The sequence below is a fragment of the Drosophila arizonae genome, chromosome 4 (assembly GCF_054131065.1).
Source record: "Drosophila arizonae isolate 15081-1271.41 chromosome 4, UAZ_ARI_1.0, whole genome shotgun sequence".
In the NCBI taxonomy this organism is placed as follows: domain Eukaryota; kingdom Metazoa; phylum Arthropoda; class Insecta; order Diptera; family Drosophilidae; genus Drosophila; species Drosophila arizonae.
In genome coordinates, this window is record NC_142924.1 from 10,963,628 (window position 1) to 10,986,381 (window position 22,754).

At 37.0% G+C, this 22,754-nt stretch overlaps 1 protein-coding gene across 13 annotated transcripts in view; it reads right to left on the minus strand.

The window, feature by feature from the left end:
• The window catches only part of Pdp1 (PAR bZIP family member Pdp1), a 63,069-nt gene extending 41,316 nt beyond the window's left edge, over positions 1–21,753 (minus strand). For 4 of the 13 annotated variants that reach the window (XM_089469224.1, XM_089469223.1, XM_089469229.1 and 1 more), the window contains exon 1: positions 17,902–21,745. Coding sequence is in view for 5 of the 13 variants with exons in the window: in XM_089469238.1 (XP_089325364.1) it covers positions 17,902–18,004 (103 nt within the window). In the remaining 8 variants the exon portion in view is untranslated. Of the gene's footprint in view, positions 1–17,901 lie in introns of all 13 variants that reach the window. The other 9 variants (XM_089469225.1, XM_089469227.1, XM_089469226.1 and 6 more) reach the window with 9 other exon arrangements.
• Positions 21,754–22,754: the final 1,001 nt, after the last annotated feature.

A 22,754-nucleotide genomic window follows, 5' to 3' on the forward strand; every position in this document is an offset into this window, starting at 1 on the left:
CTATATAAAATATATATGATTTATAACAGTGTATAGCCCTTTCAATATATTTATTTACAATATTCCCCTTTTATTTTATAATACTATATATCCTCTATTAATTATCGTCACATCTTGAATTTCATCAATTTATTACACTTCCATTTTCACATCGAACTCAATACTTTCCATAACTCCACAGCTACAATAAATAACTATGTAGCTCCACATTGCGAGCAATCGAAAGGTCTTTGCTTATCAGCAAGACGACAGCGTCATTTTTCTTACCCTCTACCAATAGCAGGCGCTACTCGGGCAGGTAGCGTTATTTACAACCTCGGGCTGAGTAAACTATCCGCAAATGGTGTGAATAGTATGCCAACTACAAATGACCCCAATAAATTACACAACACACGAGTTCCACGAAACCCTACTCCTTCTCCGTTCTCTCCACCACCTCCGCCTCCCACGCCTTCTGCTAACCAGCTAAAGCTAACCCTATAAACGTGCGAAAAAAAACTGAGGCAAAACATTGTAGCCGAGAGATACGAACGGGTCAGTTGGACAGATTGTTGTCTCGCCTGGACATTGACTGCAAATACGAAAAAAAAATTGCTATAAAAACAACGAATGAATCACAATCAACGTACAGAGTTTATTTTCAAGTACAAATATAAATGACACGGTAGAGTTTTTGGGTAAACAAGAGTTTGGAATTTATCAAATTATATAGATAAATATAGAAGGTAGTTGAGGTAGAGTTTAAAAAGATTCTAACCAAACTTTTTATTTGTCATTTATTTGTTTATATATTAAGCTCGTTGGATATATTTTGACGTTTTCAGTTAATAGACATATTTACTATTATTTTATGTTATAGTTAAACAATCTATTTTATTTTAAATTATAACTTTCTGCAATGAAAGCTGGGCTCATATGGGGTTCTTTATATTATGTCTATCATAGAGTCGAATAGAACAACTATACCAAATTGCAGCAATTTCTACACACTAAAAGCTGAGTTCTTATAGACTACTTTTTGGCAAAACTGATTGATCAATATGATTCATGGTTATGTTAAATATATAGTCAATTTTAACAACCATACCAAGTTGCAACAATTTCTACCCATTCAAAGGCGAGTTCTCATAGGCTAATATTAGCATCTCTGCTGCTTTGGACCACAAAGTAATTTACTTGTGATATATTTAAGTCAACTGTTGCAACTGTACAAAAAGTGTGCGCATCTAAATTTATGAAGTGCATTTCATTTGATGATTTGTTTTATTTTCATCAAATTTCTGAGCAAATATGTTGTCATATTCATAAATGTTTGTTGTTGTTATTGTAGTTGTTGTTATTATTGTTGGCACTTCTACTTTCTATAATAACACGACCGGCTGACTAGCTGGTTGGCTGGTTTGGCTGGCCGTGCTTTCATTTTATAGACGAATTCTGTTTCGTTTTCATTTGCAGTCGCATTTATTGGCACCCCGCCAAGCAATCTCCACCTATTGTATAATATTCATATCGCAGTCAGATATAATGTATATGGCATGCATATAAATATATATCGAAATATATGCATAAATATATCTGTGTATATTGCTTTAATCAAGACAATAAAAATAAATACTACATAATATTTTATTGCTGTAAATTCCGCTTCATATTTAACGCTAAATTTTTTGTTTAGTATCTGGTATATTTTTAAATAGTATTCTTTTTTTTATGTTTGCTGTATATCATTTTGGTTTGGTGTTTTTATTTCAGTTGTTAATGTTTGTGTGAGATTTTTGCTCGTAAATTTAAATAATATTTCAAACTTGTTGTTGCTATTCTTAATTTTAATGGTATAGTTATTATCCCACATATATTTCTCACTCTTTCTGTCTGTGTGTGTGGATTAGGGTATACAACCAAAAGAGTGAACCACAAACAATAAATAAATACCGTTTGAGCGACAACTGTTAGCCGTGAATGGATCAAACTAGGTTGTATTTAAAATTTATGACCTGCCGCCTAATTTATTAGATGAATAACAATCAGAGCAAATACCCAGATTTAATGGTCACTAACAAGCTGTTTGCACAATAGATGTCATCAAAAATATTTAAAAGATGACATTTGACAGGAGTGCAGGAGAAGACATCGAGAGCGAGAACGAGAGCGAGAGAGACAGAGATAATTAACAGTGGCTATGTAAGAGTGACAAAAATATAAGAAATATATAGAACTGCAGCTACTGAAAGAAGCTTTCATAGAGCATGAATATTGAAGTGAGAGCGACAGACTGGCTGTTAATAGAACTCCTACAGAAGAGCGCAGTATAACAGAGCTACTGCTATATAACAGAATGATAGAACAAGACACGGAGCATGCAGGCTAACAGAAAGCTTCCCTAAACAGTGGACGCCAGCATTTTACTCTACACAGAACATATAGCATTTAACATAGAATAGTTAGCTATGATTAACATAAACATGCAAAATTTAATATGAACGATCTTAACATAATTGTATAAAGGATTGCACATAATGAGCAAATAAGCCATAACAGAGCCATTAATGTTAACTTAAAGGAATAATACAACAAGTGCCAAATGTAACATTGCATCAAGCAAATGAACGGCATTTAGCTTAGCTTAGTTCAAAAAAATATTCAAAGAGCATAATAAATTGGATTTTATTCGTGCTTAAGTCGCGCACACTGAATGCCAACCCAATTACAGTTCAAGGCGATGTTAAATAGCCAAAAAGAAAATAAAATAGAAGAAAATATGATGATGTGGTAAGCTTTTTCTCTTCTCTTGGTTGCCCCAGCAGCTTCTGTTTAAAGTTTGTGCACATTAATAAATGAAATGCCATTTGTTATACTCTGCTGCTGCTGTTGCTGTGGATGCTGGGGATGCTGCTGCAGCTGCTACATTTCCGTGGCCATTCATTTTGTCTGCTGCTATCTAATCAAACGGCCTTGAGCAGCAGCAGCAGCTTGTGTGCCTTTTTGGCCATGGTCTGAGCGTAGATTATTGTGGCATGCCACAAGCATACAGAGCGCACACAGATTTGCGAATGCGACAGAGATGGCAACTGTGAGTCCGACTGCAACTGCAACGACGGCTGAGGCAAATGTCAATGAGCCAAACGAAACGAAGCAAAAGCAAAGAAAATAAAGCCAAAAATGTGGCTAAATTTAATTTGTAAGGCGAACGACGAGCAATACCTTTCAAACAGGCGATGCTGTGGAAAAATACCAACAAGAAAAACAAACTAGAAAACAAAATCAGAAGAAGAAGCAATCGAACAAGAAGCAGAGCGAAAGCGAAATGCCAAAAGAAAAACAAATCGTTTGAAATTCGCACAAAAATTATGAGAGATGAATGACGTCTAAATGTTCTTGAAGGTTAAGACAAATGGCGCACGTTGACGCTAGCTTAAACAGCAAGGGGAGGGAAGAGGGGAAGAGAGGTGTGTGTGTGTGTGTGTGTGTAGAAGAGGCGTGGCAGGCTATAAGCTGTTGGGGCATGAGCGATTAGAAAAGGGGGAAGCGCAGCTGAAGAAACTTTAGTCAGCAGACAAAAAGTTAAATTTGTGCATAGCCAATTTAGGTAGACAGCTACACTGAGCGAAAAAGCGAGTGATAAAACGCATTTATATATGTTTCTAAATAAAAAATATGACAGACTTTCATTATAAGAATAAATATGATTTTTTATAAATTTTATATAAAGTCAAGAACAAAGCTAATTATGAAGTAATTTTAAAATAAAAATTTTATGTTTAATAAAATATTTATATATTATTTTTATTAAATTTCTATAAAAAAATAATCATAAAATATTTACATATTAATTGTTTTAAATTTTTTTAATGAATTTTTTCCGTTCTTTTCATGGAAACCACTAAGACTACACTGAAAAAGTTTTCATATAAACAAGCACATGCATTTTTAAATTTTATATTTAATATTTAATATGCGGGGGTGGCTTGAAGACTTTACTATATTCAGCTAAGTTGCCAAGCTTAATTTATGATTTTTTTTTTTTTTGCTAGACTCGAAGTTTCTCTCTCTGTCTGCTTTCAATATATGACTCATAATTTGCCTCAAAGTGCTATTGCATTTCGGCCAACTCTTGCCTTGCAATTAGGCCAGCTAACTTCATTGGCCGACTCCTGGTCAACTTTAGTTGTCGACTCACCATTTCGCCTGGCAAACTCTGAATTGCAGTGAGCCGCTCTGTGGGCGGCGGCCAGCTCGCCCTATCGGCGCACAGCTGATGGCTAGGTAGCATTTTATAGTTTTGTGCATTGGTTTTGGCCCGCTGCCAAGGCGTCTGCCATCTTGATAAAGTGTTAGCCAAAAAATGTACGCCACATTAGTGGCAGACGACGACGGCGACAAAGACGGACGGAATGGCGTGAGAGGGGCCATGAGGGAAGCGGGGTGGCTGGGGTAGTGGGTGAGGTGGTTAGGTTTTCGCTGCTGCCAATACAAATACACAGACACACACATAGGCACAGTCAGCAGCAGCGACAGCAGCAGCAGCAGCAGCCAACAAATCCGTTTTGGCCATGTGTGAGTGTGTTTTACTTGAAGAAATAGAAATGTCATTTGACAAAACGAGCACGAGAAACCAACAACAACAGCAGCAACAATAACAACAACAAGAAGCTACGTTGCCAAAATGTCAAGCAAATGCAGCCGCAAACTAATTGCCAAGCGGCTAAAAGCAAATGAAAATCCAACTAACTTAATGAACCGCCCTTGCCCCCTCGCCGTGCTGCCCACTGCAGGAATTTACTGCACTGGATAAACTGTTTGTGCTATGGCCAAAAATACAAAAAAAAAAAAAAAAAAAAAACAGAGGCAACAGCAGGGGAAAAACATTCATTGCATATTTTATGAATACGCTCATAAATGTGTGTGCCTGCCCACCTGTACTCCAGCTACCTGTCCGTCTGTCCGTCTGTCTGTCTGCCTGTCACACTCATCAATTATGCAGGTTAGGCAACGAACGTCTAGAGCTTTGACAGGATATGGCCTCAGGATATAGCCAGCATTGGCAGCAAATTAGTGGCCATAAGCTAATGCATATTTGATACAGCCTAGCTGCTCATTGAAAGATAGTTAGATAGATTGATGTAGATGTAGATGTACAGGTAGCTACACATTTCTGCATAGACAGGTGAGCACTTGTATCTCTGCCTCGTGCCTTTCGCTTGAGCAAATGACATTTTGACAGCGCCAGATACTTGACACAAATGAGCTTTGAGCTAGGCACGCTCACAATGTGGAGCTATGTAAATGGAATATGAATAAAGCTCCGGGAAATCGATAAAAACAAAACACAAATAGTAAATCACAGCAACTGTTTGCAAATTATAAACAAATTGCTAAATTGTTTAGCTTGAGCGTATAGCTTGAAGTATAGCAAATTCTAAGTAGTTAAACTAGTTAAGAGACAATTGTTAATGAGAACGTCTAAGTGTTAAAATTCTTGGCTATATAAATGCATATAGAGAAAATATAACTTTTTAATTATTTATATACGAGTATATACAAAATCAATGTTTATTATTTATTTTTTTATTTATTTATTATTTTTTTTTTTTCGTTCTCCAATACATAAAATATTTAATTATTTTTATTATTATTTATTATTTATTATATATTGTTATATATTATTTATTTTTAAGCAACATTATTCAACTTTTTCAACTTTTTTATTGAGCTATTGCCATATATTTTAAAATGAAAAAAATAAAAAATAAACATTTTATCCTATGTACCTATATATAACATATACTTCTATTTCTATACATAATGAAATCAGAGAGACTACTGGAATCGTATTGCACTTTTCAGACCTTAGATAACTTCAAATAACTGTAACTACTGTTAACTGTAACTACTTTCCACTGGAAGAGCTTCTCATGAAACTCTACATATATCATCAATCAATAAATAAATAATCTCTTCAGTTTTCTCTATTGTTCTGCTATTTTCTGTCAACTTTCGCACACACATCTAATTTCCCTCTATACCAAAGTATATCTCTATCAATCTCTATTAAGTTCTTATAGCCATCTAAACCCATCTGTTCTTATGCAAATATCGCTCCATCGATCTCTCGCACTCAGCTTTAATAGCTGCCCTTTTTATACATAAATACCAAGACTCTATTCATAGACTTCCTGTTGCCCACACACACACACACACAGTCAATTTGAGTACATGCTCATATTTCATTTAAACAACGAAAAAAAATGGCTTTGTTTTGCTTTGGGCTAACAGCATAATCGTTTGTTTACAGCCTGCCATAATATACAAATCGCCGGCTCTCAATAAACTCTAGCCAGAGTAGCCACGCCCACAAAAAAAAACTAAAAACTGAAAACTGAAATACTCGAAAAAAGAAATATTTATAAAAACAAAAAGGGAAAATATACAAATTCGCAATGCTTGCAATTTCTGTAGGCAGTCGAAATTGATTTATGCGCACTTTAATCGTAAACACTATCCTATAAGCTACGAATACATATAGTATATATAGACAGACACATGCATGCATATGTATACTAATTTCCTCGACTTAATTGTTTGTATAAGAGATCCGCTTTGACAAATGAGCACAACATTTGTTATGAAATGTTTATTGTTATTTATTATTAGTTAGATGATATCGTTAGCTAGCTATCTCACTCGCACACACTCTCTTTTATAATTCCCGACTGCACATAATTCCAAGAAACTCTAATCGCTGGCATCGTAAAACACGAAGGCCGATTCGCATGATCTTTTATTGCAGCTAACGAAACCCTCTTCGAACTGCACTGCCTACGCCTCTGCCCGTGCACTATCAGCGTTAATTGAGCCCCTATATCAATCGATTTCCGGCGCTTAACGCAACAATTTTAATTTCATTAAAGGCTGCCTTTCTTCTTTGCGAATTTTCGTTTCGCAAACCGCCAAAAGAATGCCAAAAAATATATATGTATATATATATTGGCGTCGAGCATGCGAGACTATAAAGATATCCAGCAAGTCAATATTTTATGATTCTATTAAATTTCTATTTCTATGCTATTTGTGTTCAATATTTTTAGGGTTTATCTGACAACAGCCACACCCCTAACTACCTTTATCTCTTAGCTCATCGAGTCTATATCAATGGGGAGATCATCCATGTGTTTTTCTAGGGTATATAGAACTCGGTCTCAATTGATGCGTTTTAGCTAAGCAAAACTATTTTAAAACAATCGATTATTACGTCAGCAGCTAAACAAACGTAAATGCCTCAAATTAAGAAACAAATTATATACATATATATATATATGAAAAGAAAAGAAAAACTTATATATGTACGTCTGCATAAACATATATGAATATATCTATACAGTTATGTGTACATCAAAATATTTCATGTACCGACTCAAAATGCTATTGTACACAAAAATATTTGGCAATTAAAAAAGCCAAAAAGCAGGCAAAAGACACAAAGAGAAAAGAAGAAGAAGAGTATGAACAACAACAAGAAAATTAGAAGCCAACATGAAAATTGAAATGAAAATGAATTTTAAGGTAAATTTGCTGTGTGGGCGTGGAACATGAACAACAGACGCACATCAGAAGCAGCAGCAACAGCAGCAGCAGAGATAACGGACAGAGGGGGGAGGAGAGGCGTGGGGAATTTTTACATATTTGGAAGGGGGTCGCATTTGTTCCAAATTGCATTTAGCATGGTTGCTGCAACTGTTGTAATCGCTGCATTTAAATAGCTTAAAATTCATTTTTAGAATTTGCATTTCGAATATAGAAAATTTTACAACAATTCTTAAAAATTTGTTTATTTGCACAGACACACACACGCGAAAGCTTAGCATTATCATTATCATCAGCCTGACTATCAACATCATCATTATCATTATCAAGAGCAGCGACTGACGTCATTCGACTCGTGTGAGCTGTATGTACATAAATATATATATATATATATATATTTTGTTTTTTGTTTTTTTTTTGCTTCTCTTTTTGTATTCACATTAGACCTAAAGGTCGCCAGCTTGATTACGTTAAGGCGCCAAATAGTTTTATATATGTATGGGTATAGCCTGCACCTAGGGGTAGAAGGGACAGGAAGCGCTTGAGATGGCAAAACATAAATCGTTGAGCTTGGCAAAGCAATTATTAAATATATTAAGCATAATTGATAGATGACCATACATTCCTCAATTATCGATAACCAATAATAAATTATCTATTATTTATCGATAATTCGAAGCAATATATCTTATCTTCATATTAGACTAGTGTGTCAATAATAATAGCAAAGCAGCTTAACATTCTCGTTAATAATTGATCGATAACCGATTATAGCATATAACAGGGCACACACCTCCAAATCGATATGACCTCAACATATTTATAAATCAAATTACACAAATTTCCCATTCTCATATGTAAATAGCTAGTATTGCTATCCGATTACTGTATTTATCGATAATCACACACAGCGCAAATTTCCGTATGCATATTTAATGCTCCGTAATTGAAGCATGAGCAATACAAATAAATTTGTTTTTGATTTGCGGCCTTTTGTTGCGGCCGCAACGTGAGCAAATATTAGCCAGACAACGGTGCGTATACTTAATGCTCGCTCAGCCTTGAGCATGGGGAAATGCGACTGCGAAAACGTAAGATAGTACACAGATAGCAACAGCAGCAGCTTTTATTAAGATTAAGTGCTTTGTATCCTTAGACCCCACAAGCACACGTATGCGTATGAGTAATATTTACACATTCATACGCACAGTGGTACATGGCGTAACATAGTTAATCTCGTGCTTGTTTGTTGGGGCTATTAAATGTTACCGAATCTGTTACGTATTTGCAACTCTCAGCTTATTTTATCATCATCTCCTTGTTGTGCACTAATAAAACGCAACACTTGCTAAATAAAAAATTTGCACAACAAACAAGTTGAGCAAACGCGAAGGCAAACACGAGCAGAGCACGGCTAAACTAATTTGAGAATTTGCAAATCTTTCATGGCCGTTCAACTGAAGCTCGTGACGCGGCCAGGCACACATACACAATTTTCAATTACTTGAAAGAGAGTGAAAGATATGAAAGATGAGAGCAGAGATAATGGGAAAAAAACTTAGAATTTTTAAATTGTGTCTGGGTAAGCTGTGGCCAGAAATGGGCTAGCGATTTGTATATACTAAAACATTAATAGAAATCAATATTGCTTAGTATGTTAGACAATAATATTCTAGATTATTGCTACAATTTCTGCCAAAGAATAGAGAAAGTTAGTGGCAAAAGTAATAGCTAAAACTAAAAGCTAAACTAGAGCAATGAGCAACAATAGGCGATAGAAAACGACGCCTGGATAAAGTTTAAAAAATAAATATATATATATAGTAACCTATTCTCCGCCTCATCAACTCCATGCCCCGCCTAAAAGGTCCGCACAGCAAGGATATTTTAACGGACTGCCAAGTTGGTTAATAATTTAAACACGCGCTGCAAATCAAGCAAAATTTGCTTAATGTAGAGTAAAAGACAACGAGCGGGGGGAAATGGGAACGGTAATACATATTGTCAAGTCAAGCAAGTCAAAGCAGAAGCGTGTGATGGGCAATGAGTGTGAGTGTGTGTGTGTGTGTGTGTGTGTGTGTGTGTGTGTGTGTGTCGCACACGTAGAACGCTAACTTGGCTTAAGACGCTTCAAGTTGACTTACATTTGCACACACAGTTACAGAGTGTAAGTGTGAGTATAGGTGTGTAGGTGTGAGTGTACATGTGTGTGTATTGCCGGCACACAACAAGATAATAACAATTACACCAGCAGGCAAAGACAAGCAAACGGAGCTACTAAAACAAAAGCAAAGACAAACGCAAAAACAAAATCAAAGCCAAAAGCAAACGCAAAGGCGCTGCAGAGAGAGAGAGAGAGAGAGAGAGCGAGAGAGAGCGCGTGAGAGTGCCTAAGCTGCGCAGAACTCTACACGCCGTGTAGAGTTAGTCAACTATGTGAGTGCCTCTCTCTCACACACACTCTCTTATGTGTGTGTGTGTGGCGCTGTGTGTGGGCGTACTGCCTGGCTTTTCGAACATGTCCTTCGAATTTCCGGGTTTTGCTACTTTGACATTTGCAACATGCTGCCATGAGAGAGAGAGACGGAGAGAGCGAGCGAATGAGCACCGCCAAAGAGAGCGCGCACTGTGAGCGAGCGAGTGAGTGCGAAAGAGCGCGCACATGGCAGGCAAAAACATTCCAAAGCTGCCGCTGCCGCTGCTGCTGCTTCGGCTGCTGCTTCCTGTTTACAACCAACACATGTTGGGGCCCGACTTGGCTATGTGGGTCTGTGTGTCGTTCGCTTTAGCGTTGTCCTTTCGTGCCGGGCCAACACAGCCATTAAGAGTGTCGATTTCGGGTGGGCGGGTGTGTGAGAGTGAGGGTGCGGGCAGCGAGAGGGGCAGGAGCAGGGGAGACTGTGTGCTGCATGTATTGTATGACGGACGCAAAGTTCAACAAAAGTATTTCTTTTCGTTCCTCTTTCTGAGTTTCTTCTTTTTTTTTGCTTTTTTTTTTGTATTTTCGTCCATTGTATTTCGATTTTTGCAGGCATGTCCTTATTTATATATATATATATATATATATATTTTTTTTTTTTTTTTTTTTGCCAGATTTTTACGTGCTCGGTTTTTATGCTGCTTCTTGTTTTTGACGTCATGCGCAAACAAATGAAGTCAACATTATTTCATTTATGGATTTTATTATTAATGTTGATTTGATGTTGTTGTTGTTGCTATTATTGTTGTTTGCGTATTTTTAGTGCCCTTTTTGCTTACTGCTCAAAGGCTTTCGTGACTGTTTTCAACTTCCTGCCTCAGCTGCTTGCTGTTGTTGTTGTTGTTGCCGTTATTTCAGTTGTTGTTCATCATTTTGCCAACACAATTCCGGCGGCAACGCCTACGGTGCCTAAAACAACAACAACAACTACAACTACAACGGCAACAACACCAACGGCACAAATGCCAAAATCGTATTGCCTGCTTTCAGGCGCCGCCGCCAGCAGCGCACGTGTGTGTGTACGTGTGTGTGTCTCACTGCAAGCTTTTGGCTTGGTTTGGATTTAAGGCATAACCATATATACACACTCACACACACATACACATAGAAATATATATGTCTGCCTGCTGCTCGCTTTGTGGTATTTAACCTTAATTTGATTTTTTTCTTTTTTTTTTTTGCTTACGTTTCGTTATGTTTGTTGTTGTTGTTGTTGTTGCTGCTGCTGCCTTTTACAGGTAGCTCGTCCTTGCCCGGCGCGTGTGTGTAAGTACCCTGGCATGCCTTATTCCTTGTTGGCTTCCTTTTCAGCCTTTTGCGTTGCTGTTCTGGCTTTTTAAAGAGTTTGAGTTGCGGCATTGATTAAACAATTTGCTGCCAGGCCAAAAAAATGCAATAGAATCGTCTAACCAGCTGCTAGCTTCTTGTTGTTGTTGTTATTGTTGCTTTTAAAATAGCCGCATAAACAAATTGTTTGACCGCATTTTGTGACAACAAAACGATGCACAAACAACAAATGAGCATCAGCTGCTCTGCTTGACAAACGCACAGCATGCAAGTGCCACGCCCCACCCCAGCCCCCCTCAGCGACCGTTCCTGTATCACGCATGAAACATTTAGTTTATGAAAATATTTTTCACACTTTGTCAAATTAAATTTTGTTGTGCTTTTGTTTTCTTAGTTTTTTTTTTCTCAGATGAAAATATTGCGTATACGCAGCGTGAAACGCAAAATTTATATGCGAATATTTTTAATTCAATTAAATTTTGTGCACATTAAGAATGAAATATGTTTGTGTTAATAATTGTTAAAAAGTCATGGCCCAAAAGCTTTCAAAGTTAGCCTAGCCGTAGAAATAGAAAATTAAATGGGAAATTAGTTAATTTAGCGTAAATAACGTATATACGATTAATATACATATTGATGTCCGTTTTAATAAAAATAAATATTAATTCGTATTGGAATAAGATGTTCCAAGAATTTAATAAGCTTCAATGCGGCTCAAAAAAAATTCGCATACGCAACGTTAGACTAACAAATTTTATAGAAAATATATTCTATAAACTTTTATTTAATTTGCTTTGCTTTGCTTCAGTTTGCCTTTCGGCTCTTTATAACTGCCTTTACTGTAAAAAAAAACAAAAAAAAACTGTTATTTATGTGTTTTTAAACTTATTTTTTATGTCGAAATGGAAAAGTTTTTATGATTCGCTTTTTATGGCATAATTCTTAATGCAGTTTACTTGTTAAATAAGTTTTCAAATATGAAAACAAAACAGATATACATACATATATGTACATAGGGGTATATAAATAATTTACATATTTTACAAATATTTGCACAATGCAAAGGCAACGCACCCAACTTTCAGCACGTTTTCATGTGAAACGCCTCAGAATTTGCCAAGATTTCAAAATACAAAATTCCATTCAAGTGTTTGCTTAGCATTTCATACTCTACCCAAGGGTAATATAAACTTGTGATGGAATGTGTAAAGAATGTGGAGAAGTGTGAGAAAGAGAGAGACTAGAGACTAAAGACTAGAGACTAGAGACTAGAGACTAGAGACTAGAGACTAGAGACTAGAGACTAGAGACTAGAGACTAGAGACTAGAGACTAGAGACTAGAGACTAGAGACTAGAGACTAGAGACTAGAGACTAGAGACTAGAGACTAGAGACTAGAGACTAGAGACTAGAGACTAGAGACTAGAGACTAGAGACTAGAGACTAGAGACTAGAGACTAGAGACTAGAGACTAGAGACTAGAGACTAGAGACTAGAGACTAGAGACTAGAGACTAGAGTATATTTACATATCTCATTTTCTCAATCTCTCATTTTCAAACTTCTCCAGAGTATTTGCAATTCGTCTTGGCATCAATTTCCTCCCATTCTTGTCCACTTGGCCGTGTGAACATTGTAAAATTTTCAATTAAAACTTTTAATTGCCAAAGAGGCTGCAAAACTTTACCAAGTTCGCCGTTTCGATTTGGATTACAGCAACAACAACAACAACAACAAGAACAACAACTAGAGTTCGCAGGTAAACTTGCCTGCAACTGCACCGCTTGCAGCTTGCCACATGCCACACGCCGCATGCCGCATGCCCCACTCAAGCTATAGATACATCGTATCATGCTGCAACTTTCGAGTGCGCCACTTGCGCCATTTGTCAAGCTGTCTGTGCGCAAGTGTTGCAATTGCGGAATGCGAGGCTTATCAATGTGATGGACTATAAAAAACACACACACACACACGCACACATACAAACACGATTATGTCACAGCAAGTGAGCTATATAAATGGCAAATATGGGTGTATATGTCACATTTCTGATTAGCTGCTAATTTGCAATCAATATCAATACAACAACAACAACAACAACAACAAGAACAACTACTACTAGAACTACAACAATTCCTAATTGACAGCTGAAGTGGCCAAAGCCAACGATTTTGATTGGCAGCCAAACTATTTTTTTTTTTTTTTTATGATGACAGCAAACAAACTTTTCATATATCTAACCCGATATAGCTATACATATATACCCGATATTTTGCCTGCCAATTGCTGTGCCTTATGCATTATTAACATGCACATCGAATGACATTCGAACATGCCAAAACAACTGAAGAGAACACGCGAAAAGTTGGCTTTAAAATAAATTATGTATATTTGCATTCAACTGCTCATAGAGCTAGAAAATAAATATATGATATATGTATGTATATATGATATATCAATTCTGTGTCAGTAAAGATACGATATCACCTGCGCGTCTGACGCTAGACTTCAGTTTGTTTAAACATTATAAAAGTAAAGTACATAAAGAGATTTGAATGGAATTTAACCATGTCTAGCAAATATTTCAACATTTGCATGATTTGAGAATTTCATTTTAATGAGAAATTATTTTGCTTGGAAGAGTCTGTACAGGTTTCAACTTGAACTTGAAGATGGTAGCGAGAGAAGTTACAGTAAGAGCTCTAATGACTCATTAATTTTGGGATATGCATGTTGCATATTGATTTATTTATAACAGAACTAAATACTAGGTACTAAATACTAAAAACTAAATAAGCATTTATAATATTTTACGCTTCATCAAATATATTTTTAAAATATTAAATTTGAATTGCATTACAGATTTGGAACTTTAACATAATCAAATCATAATATATTAATTATTTATTTATAGCAAAAAAAAAAAAAAAAAACTTTCTCAAAAGAAAGTTAGCTGAACATATAGAAACAAGCTTAAGGATTTTTTTTTTTTTTTGCTACATTTTATAGTTTATTTATTATTATTATAGATTTTATCAAGAAAGTCAATAAACTAATCTAGAATCTATAAATGCCATTCGTTCAGTTGAACAACCTCCATTTAAGATCTAGATTGTTTCACTTTACCCCACTGCATTCCATTCCACGCTCAACCCATGCTTATCGCTGCTGATGCACTACAAATGATTTCAGCTGCTGCTCAATATCTCTCTAAGACAATTCTAGTATTCTCTTCTTGCTCTTCTCTACATTCCCACATTTCAAATTACAACTCAATCTCGTGTCTTATAGCCCACATCCTAATTCATGTTGCTCTCTCATTTTGTTCCACTATATTCCAACATTTCAAAAGTTCCACGACATTCCTATCAGAGCTATCAAAGCAATCACATGCCACTATATTCCATTCATTGAATCTGTCACAGTTCATTATATGCCCTGAAAATCTATGCTCTATCACACATTTAATGCCTGCTGCTGCCCCTCTCAAGCTCACTCTCCCTCATCCTTTCCCTTTCCCTCTCCCTCTGCCTTTCTCTATCAGACACTTTACAACTCAGTCTGTCAGCAGATTATTAAACTATCATAATCTAGTTGCCGCTGGCACTTAACGCGCCCTGCCTCTAGCTCAATTACAATCTTATCTGTATGCTCATGTAAGATTTACCAGCTCGCAGCTATCACAATTTGCCGCGCTGACCGCTTGCATCAAAAACCACCCCGCCACGTCCAACTCCCTGCCACACGTCTATTCGCCTGCTAACGTATCTGTAGACTAGCTTATCTGCGTGTATTTGTTGCTGTTGTTGTTGTATTTGTATATAACTAGCGTGTGCTTTGTACAAGTTCTTAATGCGGTAATCAAGCGCTTGTTAACACACGCGGCGTATGCGCAACGCTTCACGATAAGCGCTAGCCAAGTTAAAAAAAAAAAAACAGAAATTATGCTACAATAAATTTCACCCGGCCGTGAGTGCCGACGGAGCTGACGAGACGAGGACGGAGTGTGGGTAGAGGGGGAGTGGGGTACCATGGGGTATGCCCTGTTCGATTGCCGGGTTTCCGCTTATTGATTTATGGAACGAGACGCAGACGGTGTCGAATCGACTTGGCCGCGGTCAAAATGCAAAAACTAAAAATGCACAAAGCAAAGCAATTCTCTAGCCACCCAAAGCACCCACAACTACCCACAGTCCCCCAACACTCAGACAGTCATACAGCTACTCTTCATTATGCTGACCGATTATGACACTTTTTAATGGCATTTTCTCGTTTTGCCTTCTGCCATTTTTATGCTATCGATTATTCGGCCCGTTGCGAACGCCCTAACCAATGGGGCAGGGGTACAGTTTGTAGCAAAATATATACATATATATATAGCATACATATATACATCAAATATCAATTATTGCAGCAATATGCTTGAATTCTGATTAAATTGCGTGGAAAAACGGTAAAGTTGGGGTCACATTATTTAAAAATTGATATTCTGCCCTGCAATCTTTTGCCCACAGGCAAAACGGCCAAGAGAGTGGAAAATTGTGAGAATGCAGTTAAAGTTAAGCGACAGCTACGAAGTTGCCAAAAACTTTGCTTGGCCACAAGCCAAAGGGTTGACATTCCAATAAGAAGATTTTTTATTAACATATTTTCAAAGACTTTCACACTTTGGCCTGCACTTGAGCGAAACTGTGGGAAGCTAAGAAATTGATTAAAGATAACATAGATTTCGGAAACACATTTATAAGGATAAAGGATGAAGCAGAGCACGAATGAAAACTAAACTGTGTGTGATTTTCTTAGTATTAGAAAATAGTTTGTGAATCATGATGTATCTATTATTAGTCTTATATACACTATCCTTTACATCACATTTTTCTCTGTCTCTGTCAGACTTCTGCTCTCAGTCAATCAGTCTTTTTCTCTCTCTCTCTCTCTCATTTTCCCTGTCTCTGTTTCTCTATGTCCCTCTTGGAATCCAAATTTTTCTCACTCCTTCTCACTCTCTCTATAACTCTATCTATCATTCTCTCTCTATCTCACTCTATTTCTCTCTCACTCTCTCTCTCCCATTTTCCCTGTCTAAGCTTCTCTCTCTCTCTATCTCTCTCTGTCTTTATATCTTTGTCTATATATATATGTCTCTCCGTCTATCTCTTTCCTTCTCCCCACCTCTCACTCATCTTTTTCTCTCTCTCTCTCCTCCTCCTTTATAATCCAATTTTTCTCACTTCCTATCTGCTCTTCTCTCTCTTTCCCTCTCACCCCACATCAGTTCGACCTCCCTTGACTGATTCCCGCCAACTACCTTCAGTTGTCATTCGACCGACGCACGCTTTTCTAATTCATCGAATCACTTCATTTTCGAAAAAAAAAAAAAACAGTTCCATTAATTGTAAATGAAACTAAAAATGCCCTTGACGCTGTTGTCAAATGTTTCCATACACACACACGCACACACACACACTCACATACATAGAGAACGCTTATCTGGCTTATGGCCGGCGTTGTCACCTCGAACTTTGCTCCATGGTGCAGGTACTTTGCTGCTCCTGCGATTCCACGACAATTCTAATCAGCAAAATGTCGAACTCAGTGCCGCAATCAATATATATTTTTGATTTCCTATATTTTTTTATTTCTTGCCTTTTTTATTACTTTTTATTATATTCTTGGCCAAACTCAATTTCGTTGAGTTGTCATGCTTAAGAGTTTTTCCCATTTTCCGTCCCGGCCTCTAGCTCGCTTTGATTTATGACATGAAAATGTCACAGCACAAAAATTCTCTTTATGCTCGAGCATTATATATTTTATAGAAATTTTTAAGCGCATTAATATGGATTTATTATAATAGATTGGCTAGATAAGCTGGGCATATTTTCGAATACTCTGGAAAGTGTGAAATGAGAAAGGCAGGCTGAGTTTGGAGTTCACTTTGTAACGGAGTGCAGAAAATGGTGGCATGATGAATCGAAAGATGACAAAAGACAACGGCAGGAATAGAACAAATACCCTGTCATTTTGAGTGTCCTATACATTATATTTTATTGACGTTATTAGCTTAGCTGATAAGCTAATCTAAGATAAAATGTTAACAAATATTACTGCATATAAAATAGTGAAAAACAGGGTATTTCATAGTCTAGCATTTTCGTTTTTTCAAAATCTGAAAAATTCTTCGAGAAATGGACTTTAGTGTGTACTTCTCTATAGGGTATATGCTATGTCGATCTATATTAAGTGGAGTAATTTATTAAAATTTTTTAAATACCTAATAATCCCTTACATAGCACGATTTTCAAAATTTTTATAGCCTACTTCATATATATTAATATACAGGGTATCTCCCAGTCAACCACACAGCCTCTGCTCTATATTTGTTCAGAACTTTTGGCATTCATTCTGGCATTTCAACGACAAATTTCAAGTTTCAACTGCCTTAAATTAGCTGTGCTACAAAAAGTATCTTATAGATACCATTTCAAACAATTTGTATCTGTCAGATGTAATTGTGTATTTTATTTCTTTTTTTTTTTTCATGCATCTAAGACTTACCATTAATGCCGCTGATCAGTGGATAATTACCATCACGGCCGCCGATTAAGTTTTTTAAGCCAGTTTCGATCAGTGTTGGGGACGATCGCTCCCTGTCGCTCATTTTTTCATAAAAAATTTGTCAATTTTGTGATTATACACGAAATTTTACAAAAACAAGTTTTGTTTTGTTTTTAATATTATTTTAGGTAACTTTTGCGTATTATTTTCCGTGTAACTTTTTTATAGATGCTTCTTAATACGACTCACAACAATAATAATAATAATAATTGCTTAGTGTAAAAAACTTTAGTTTTTTACTTTATTTGATTTTGATTTATTTGCTTGTTTTGTTTTTTACTTGGATTTTTTTTTATTTATTTATTTATTTTTTTTTTTTGTAGTTGAAATCACAATGTAGAAAAAATGAATGTTTCCTTTTTCAATAATATTTATTTTTATATGCTAAATTCAATGTAAATGTTAAATATTGCACGTTAACGTTTCTTTATTGCTTGGCTAAATATGTTTGTTGTTGTTGTTGTTTATGTATATATATTTCTATATAGATATATATGTTTTTTATCTTTAAATTTATATTTTTTTGTTTTTAATGTGTATATATATATAATTATTTATGCTGCTCGCTATAAATAAAGGCACCGCGAATTCATTCAACAATTTGTTTGCGTTATGTTTTTCTTTCTTTATTTAATTATTTATGACTTTTTTCTTGCTCTTCTTCTCCTCTCTTTTTTTGTTGTTAACAATAACAGGCGTTTGGCAAATAACAATTAAATAATGTCCATAAAAAAAAAACAACACGAAACAAAATAAGTTTCTTGAAATCTAGTTGATCTGAAATTTGTAATTAATTATTTATTTATATTTGTTAAGCGTTTTAGTTGTAATTTGTTGCATTTGCTAATTGCGCTTTTTTGTGTGTGTTTTTTTTTTTTTTTTATTTATATATATTTATTTATTTGTAGCTTGCGTTCTTTCAAATGCCGTTGCGTTTGAATTGAATTTTCTTTCAGTTTTATTTTTTTATTTTTCCCGTTGACAGTTTCTCATGGCGTTGTTGTTGTAGAACGTTTAACGTTGCTGTAGGCTTTTCTTGTTTTATTTTAGCTATATTTTATTTAGCTTTTTTATTATTATTTTTTTTTTTTGTGTTGCTGTGGCACTAAAAATAAAATCAATTGCTTTGCTCTTCTTTATTTTTGTAGTATTTATTTTTTATTTTCTAGAGATGTGTTCTCTCGTGTTGCTGTTGTTGTATGTAGTTGGTATTTATTGTACAGTTATAAAGCACTAGTATGGCATAGTTAACAAACTTAATAAACAGTTAGGGTTGTGGGCCTTCACGGAAATCGGCGCCCGGCGTGCGACAAGGACAGCAAGTATTCTGTTTGAGCTTTGTCTGATCGAGCTGATGGTGGCGGTCGGTCGCTGGTGGGCGGTGGGTGTAGTATACCTACACTCACACACACGCGCGCACACTAGCTTTAGCACTTTGGCTCTTACACTCAAACACACGCGCGCGCGCACATACACACACGCAGGCACACGACAGGACACACACACGACGAGCCGAAAATCGATGAGAAATGTTGACAGCTCACCGACGCACACACACTAACACACGCACACACAGACTAGCAAAAATACACGCTGTATATGCTGTTGTTTTTTTTTTTTTGCCACGAATTGATTAAGGCGTTGGAAAACGCGCGCGTTTCTTTCGCGATTCGCTAGCTGTTTTGTTTTGTCCTTGTTGTGGTCAAATAATTTGGTGTAGCTGCTTCTATTGGTGTTGTTGTTAGAGCGCGTGGCGTGTATTTGTTTTTTTTCTTTTTGGTTATTGCTGCTGCTGCTGACGCTGCTGCTGCCGCTGCCTGACGACGACTGTTCGTTTTGTGCGGTCTTCGGGCGTTGTGGGTGTCGTCGACGTAGCCGCTGTCGCTGTCGCTGTCGTTCTGCCGCTGTAGCGCTGCCGCTGCCCGCTGCCTATGCTGACTGAGCGCGCATGTGACAAGAGCGAGACGCACAGTCACACACTCACACACACGCACGCAATTCGACAAATATAAGTGCACTTGGCTAGCGGTTTCGAAGTTCGTTGGGTCGCGTAGGATGCGGAAGCCGTTAAATCTCTACACAAATGAGCGCCGCTTTGGCTATAGCTTCCGTTGCAGCTAGGATGCACTCCGGAGAGCGAGAGTGAGAGCGCGTGGTGAGAGAGTGGGCAGAGAGTGCGCACGAGTCAGCTGATTTACCGTATTTATATGTGTGTGAGACTGTTGTGTTTCCTTTTTGCGTTTTTGTTGTTTGTTTTATTCGCCTTGCCAATGCTTGTTGTTGTTGTTGCTAATGCTGCTTCTTGTTGTTGTGGATTTTTGCACTATGAGCGCCCGCACAAATACACATATGAAAAGCTTACACACACACACACCCGCAGAGACAAGCACTGTTGTCGTCGTTGCTGCTGCTGTTGCCGTTGCCGATTGCTTTGGTTGTCAGGCCAAAAAAAAAAACACTTTTTTTTCGCCTTTTGCTTTTGTTACTAAATGTTCTTATTGGACACACGTGCTTCGTTAGTGGAACTTGATTTAATTTACTTTATTTCATGACTAATTTAGAAACATGTTTTGAAATGTCGTGAGTAATCAATTATTAATGAATACGGTTAAATTTTGCACATAGTTTTAGTTTTAATTTTTTTGCATTGAATATTCTTTGCCAATTTTTGTTGTTTGTATTTAATTTGCGTCCACACGGCTTTGGCTGTTCATCTGACTCTGACTGGGCACACGCGCTCGTTGCAAAGTGTACAAAAATCCGCTCGCTGCCAGCAATGGTAGCAGAGCCAGAGAGCGGCGCTGCTGTTAATGTGTGATTGTGTGTGAGAGAGAGCGCCCAACGGCTAAGGGCAAGCACAGGCACACACTCACACACTCAAATACAATACGTCGGCTATGCTCTGAAACGATACAGACACAGATACGCTACAACTTAGAAGCATGCTGACGCTTTGCCATGTGGCTGCCTCGCATGCTCCCTCTCTTCCAATTTCTGACGCTCTCGCGTTGCTGCTGCGGCTGCTATGGCATTTACTCACGCTCTCACCTCTCACGAGCGCTCAGTGTAGTGGCGCCGCGTGTTGTGCACATTTTGAACTTTTATTTTTGGCAACCATTTTTGTTTTCTCGTCGTTTCGTCGCGCGCGCAACTCAATATACGACGACCGGACCGACCAAGCGGCTGGCAACCGAAGCCGAAGCTTAGCTTAGCTGCCTCGACTCTCCCTCAAGTCGTACTTCGGCAGCTCTCCGATTGAATGTTCTTGTTGTTGTTTCTAATTGGTTCTATTTGCTCTTTGGGCTTTGGGCATTTTCCACTGTCTCAAAGTTCAATTTGATATTTATATGTGCGCGCCGCTCTCAAACGCTCGCCACCTTTCTCTCTGTCTCTCGCTCGCTCGCTGTATATCTATATATGTGTGTGTGTGTGTTGTCTCTCTTTGAGATCGCAGCCGGCACTCGTTCTGCCTGGCATTTTATTTATTTGTGTTATTTTAATTTACTCTGCTCGTACTATAGTTTTGCTATTACGTCAATGCGACGGCGGCGCTGACGTTTGTCTTTCCATTTGCATGTGTGTGTGCGCGAGTGTATTTGTAACTGTATAAGTAGTATCTGTGTGTGTTTTGGGCACTGCGGCAAGCGGCATTTGTTGTTCATTTCAATGTTTTTAGGTTTTTCTCTGATTTATCTGCCATACACGCGGTATGGTTTTTTTTCTGCCTTCTTTTTGTTGTTATTATTTCTAATATTTGTATTTGTGTGGCTGCTGCTCAGCGACTGCGACGCTGACGTCGCTGTAGCAGCGCTCACGTGAGTCGTTTTCATAGCTACAAAACTTTAAATGTGTGGAAATTTTTGTTGTTTTTTTTTTTTTTGCTTTTTTCAATTTTTATTATTTCGTTTGCATTTTGTTGTAATTGTGTATAAATAAATATACAACAGCAACACAACACGATTGCCAGCAGCAGAAGCAACCCCAATCCCTCCTCCCTCTGATCTACCACCTCCCGCCCACATCGCTCACACCCTTCATATATCGACCATATAAATATGTTTTGTGCAATTTGCCAACTGAAAATGAATTTGCAATTCACGAATTGACAAAACGCGTGCAATTAGAACTGTTGCTGTGGGAGTGGGCGTGGTCGTACCCATCAGCTTTTGTTAAGCCGCTAATGAGCAGAAGAAGGGAGGATAGAAAGTAGGCGGGGCGTGGTTCCATATCAAGTCAGCGAACATTTGTCGCAATCTCTATGTATGTATGTACATATAAATAGATAGATCTGATAGCTTTTGCTTCGTCATGGGTAGCCATAAAGCAAGTGAGGCTAGGACGTCATTTCAGATAAGCACATATTATAGATTAAAGATATGCCGAGTATATTACAAATTAACCAAAATTTCAAGTGTGGGTGAGTAACAGTAAGTAGAGCAGGGGCTTAAGTACATAGATATACATATGTAGTACGTTGATAATGTGAACAGATATAGCTATTACCTATCAAATAATTGTCTGACCACAAAGTTTCAAAGTCTTTCATATGTAGAAATTGTTAAGGAACTTGTGGAAAAATAATTAAGGTTTTTATATTCTTAGGAGACTATAAATTTGAGGTAATGTTATCAAATGATTTTTTGTAGGCAGGACGGATTAATTAATCCAGTCTTATCAGCGCATAGATCATACAAATTAATTATATTTATAAGTTAAATTTTATATTTTATTTTATTTATTAATATATTTAATCTTCTGTTTCATATCTGGTTCTTATCTAATTAAGCAACCCT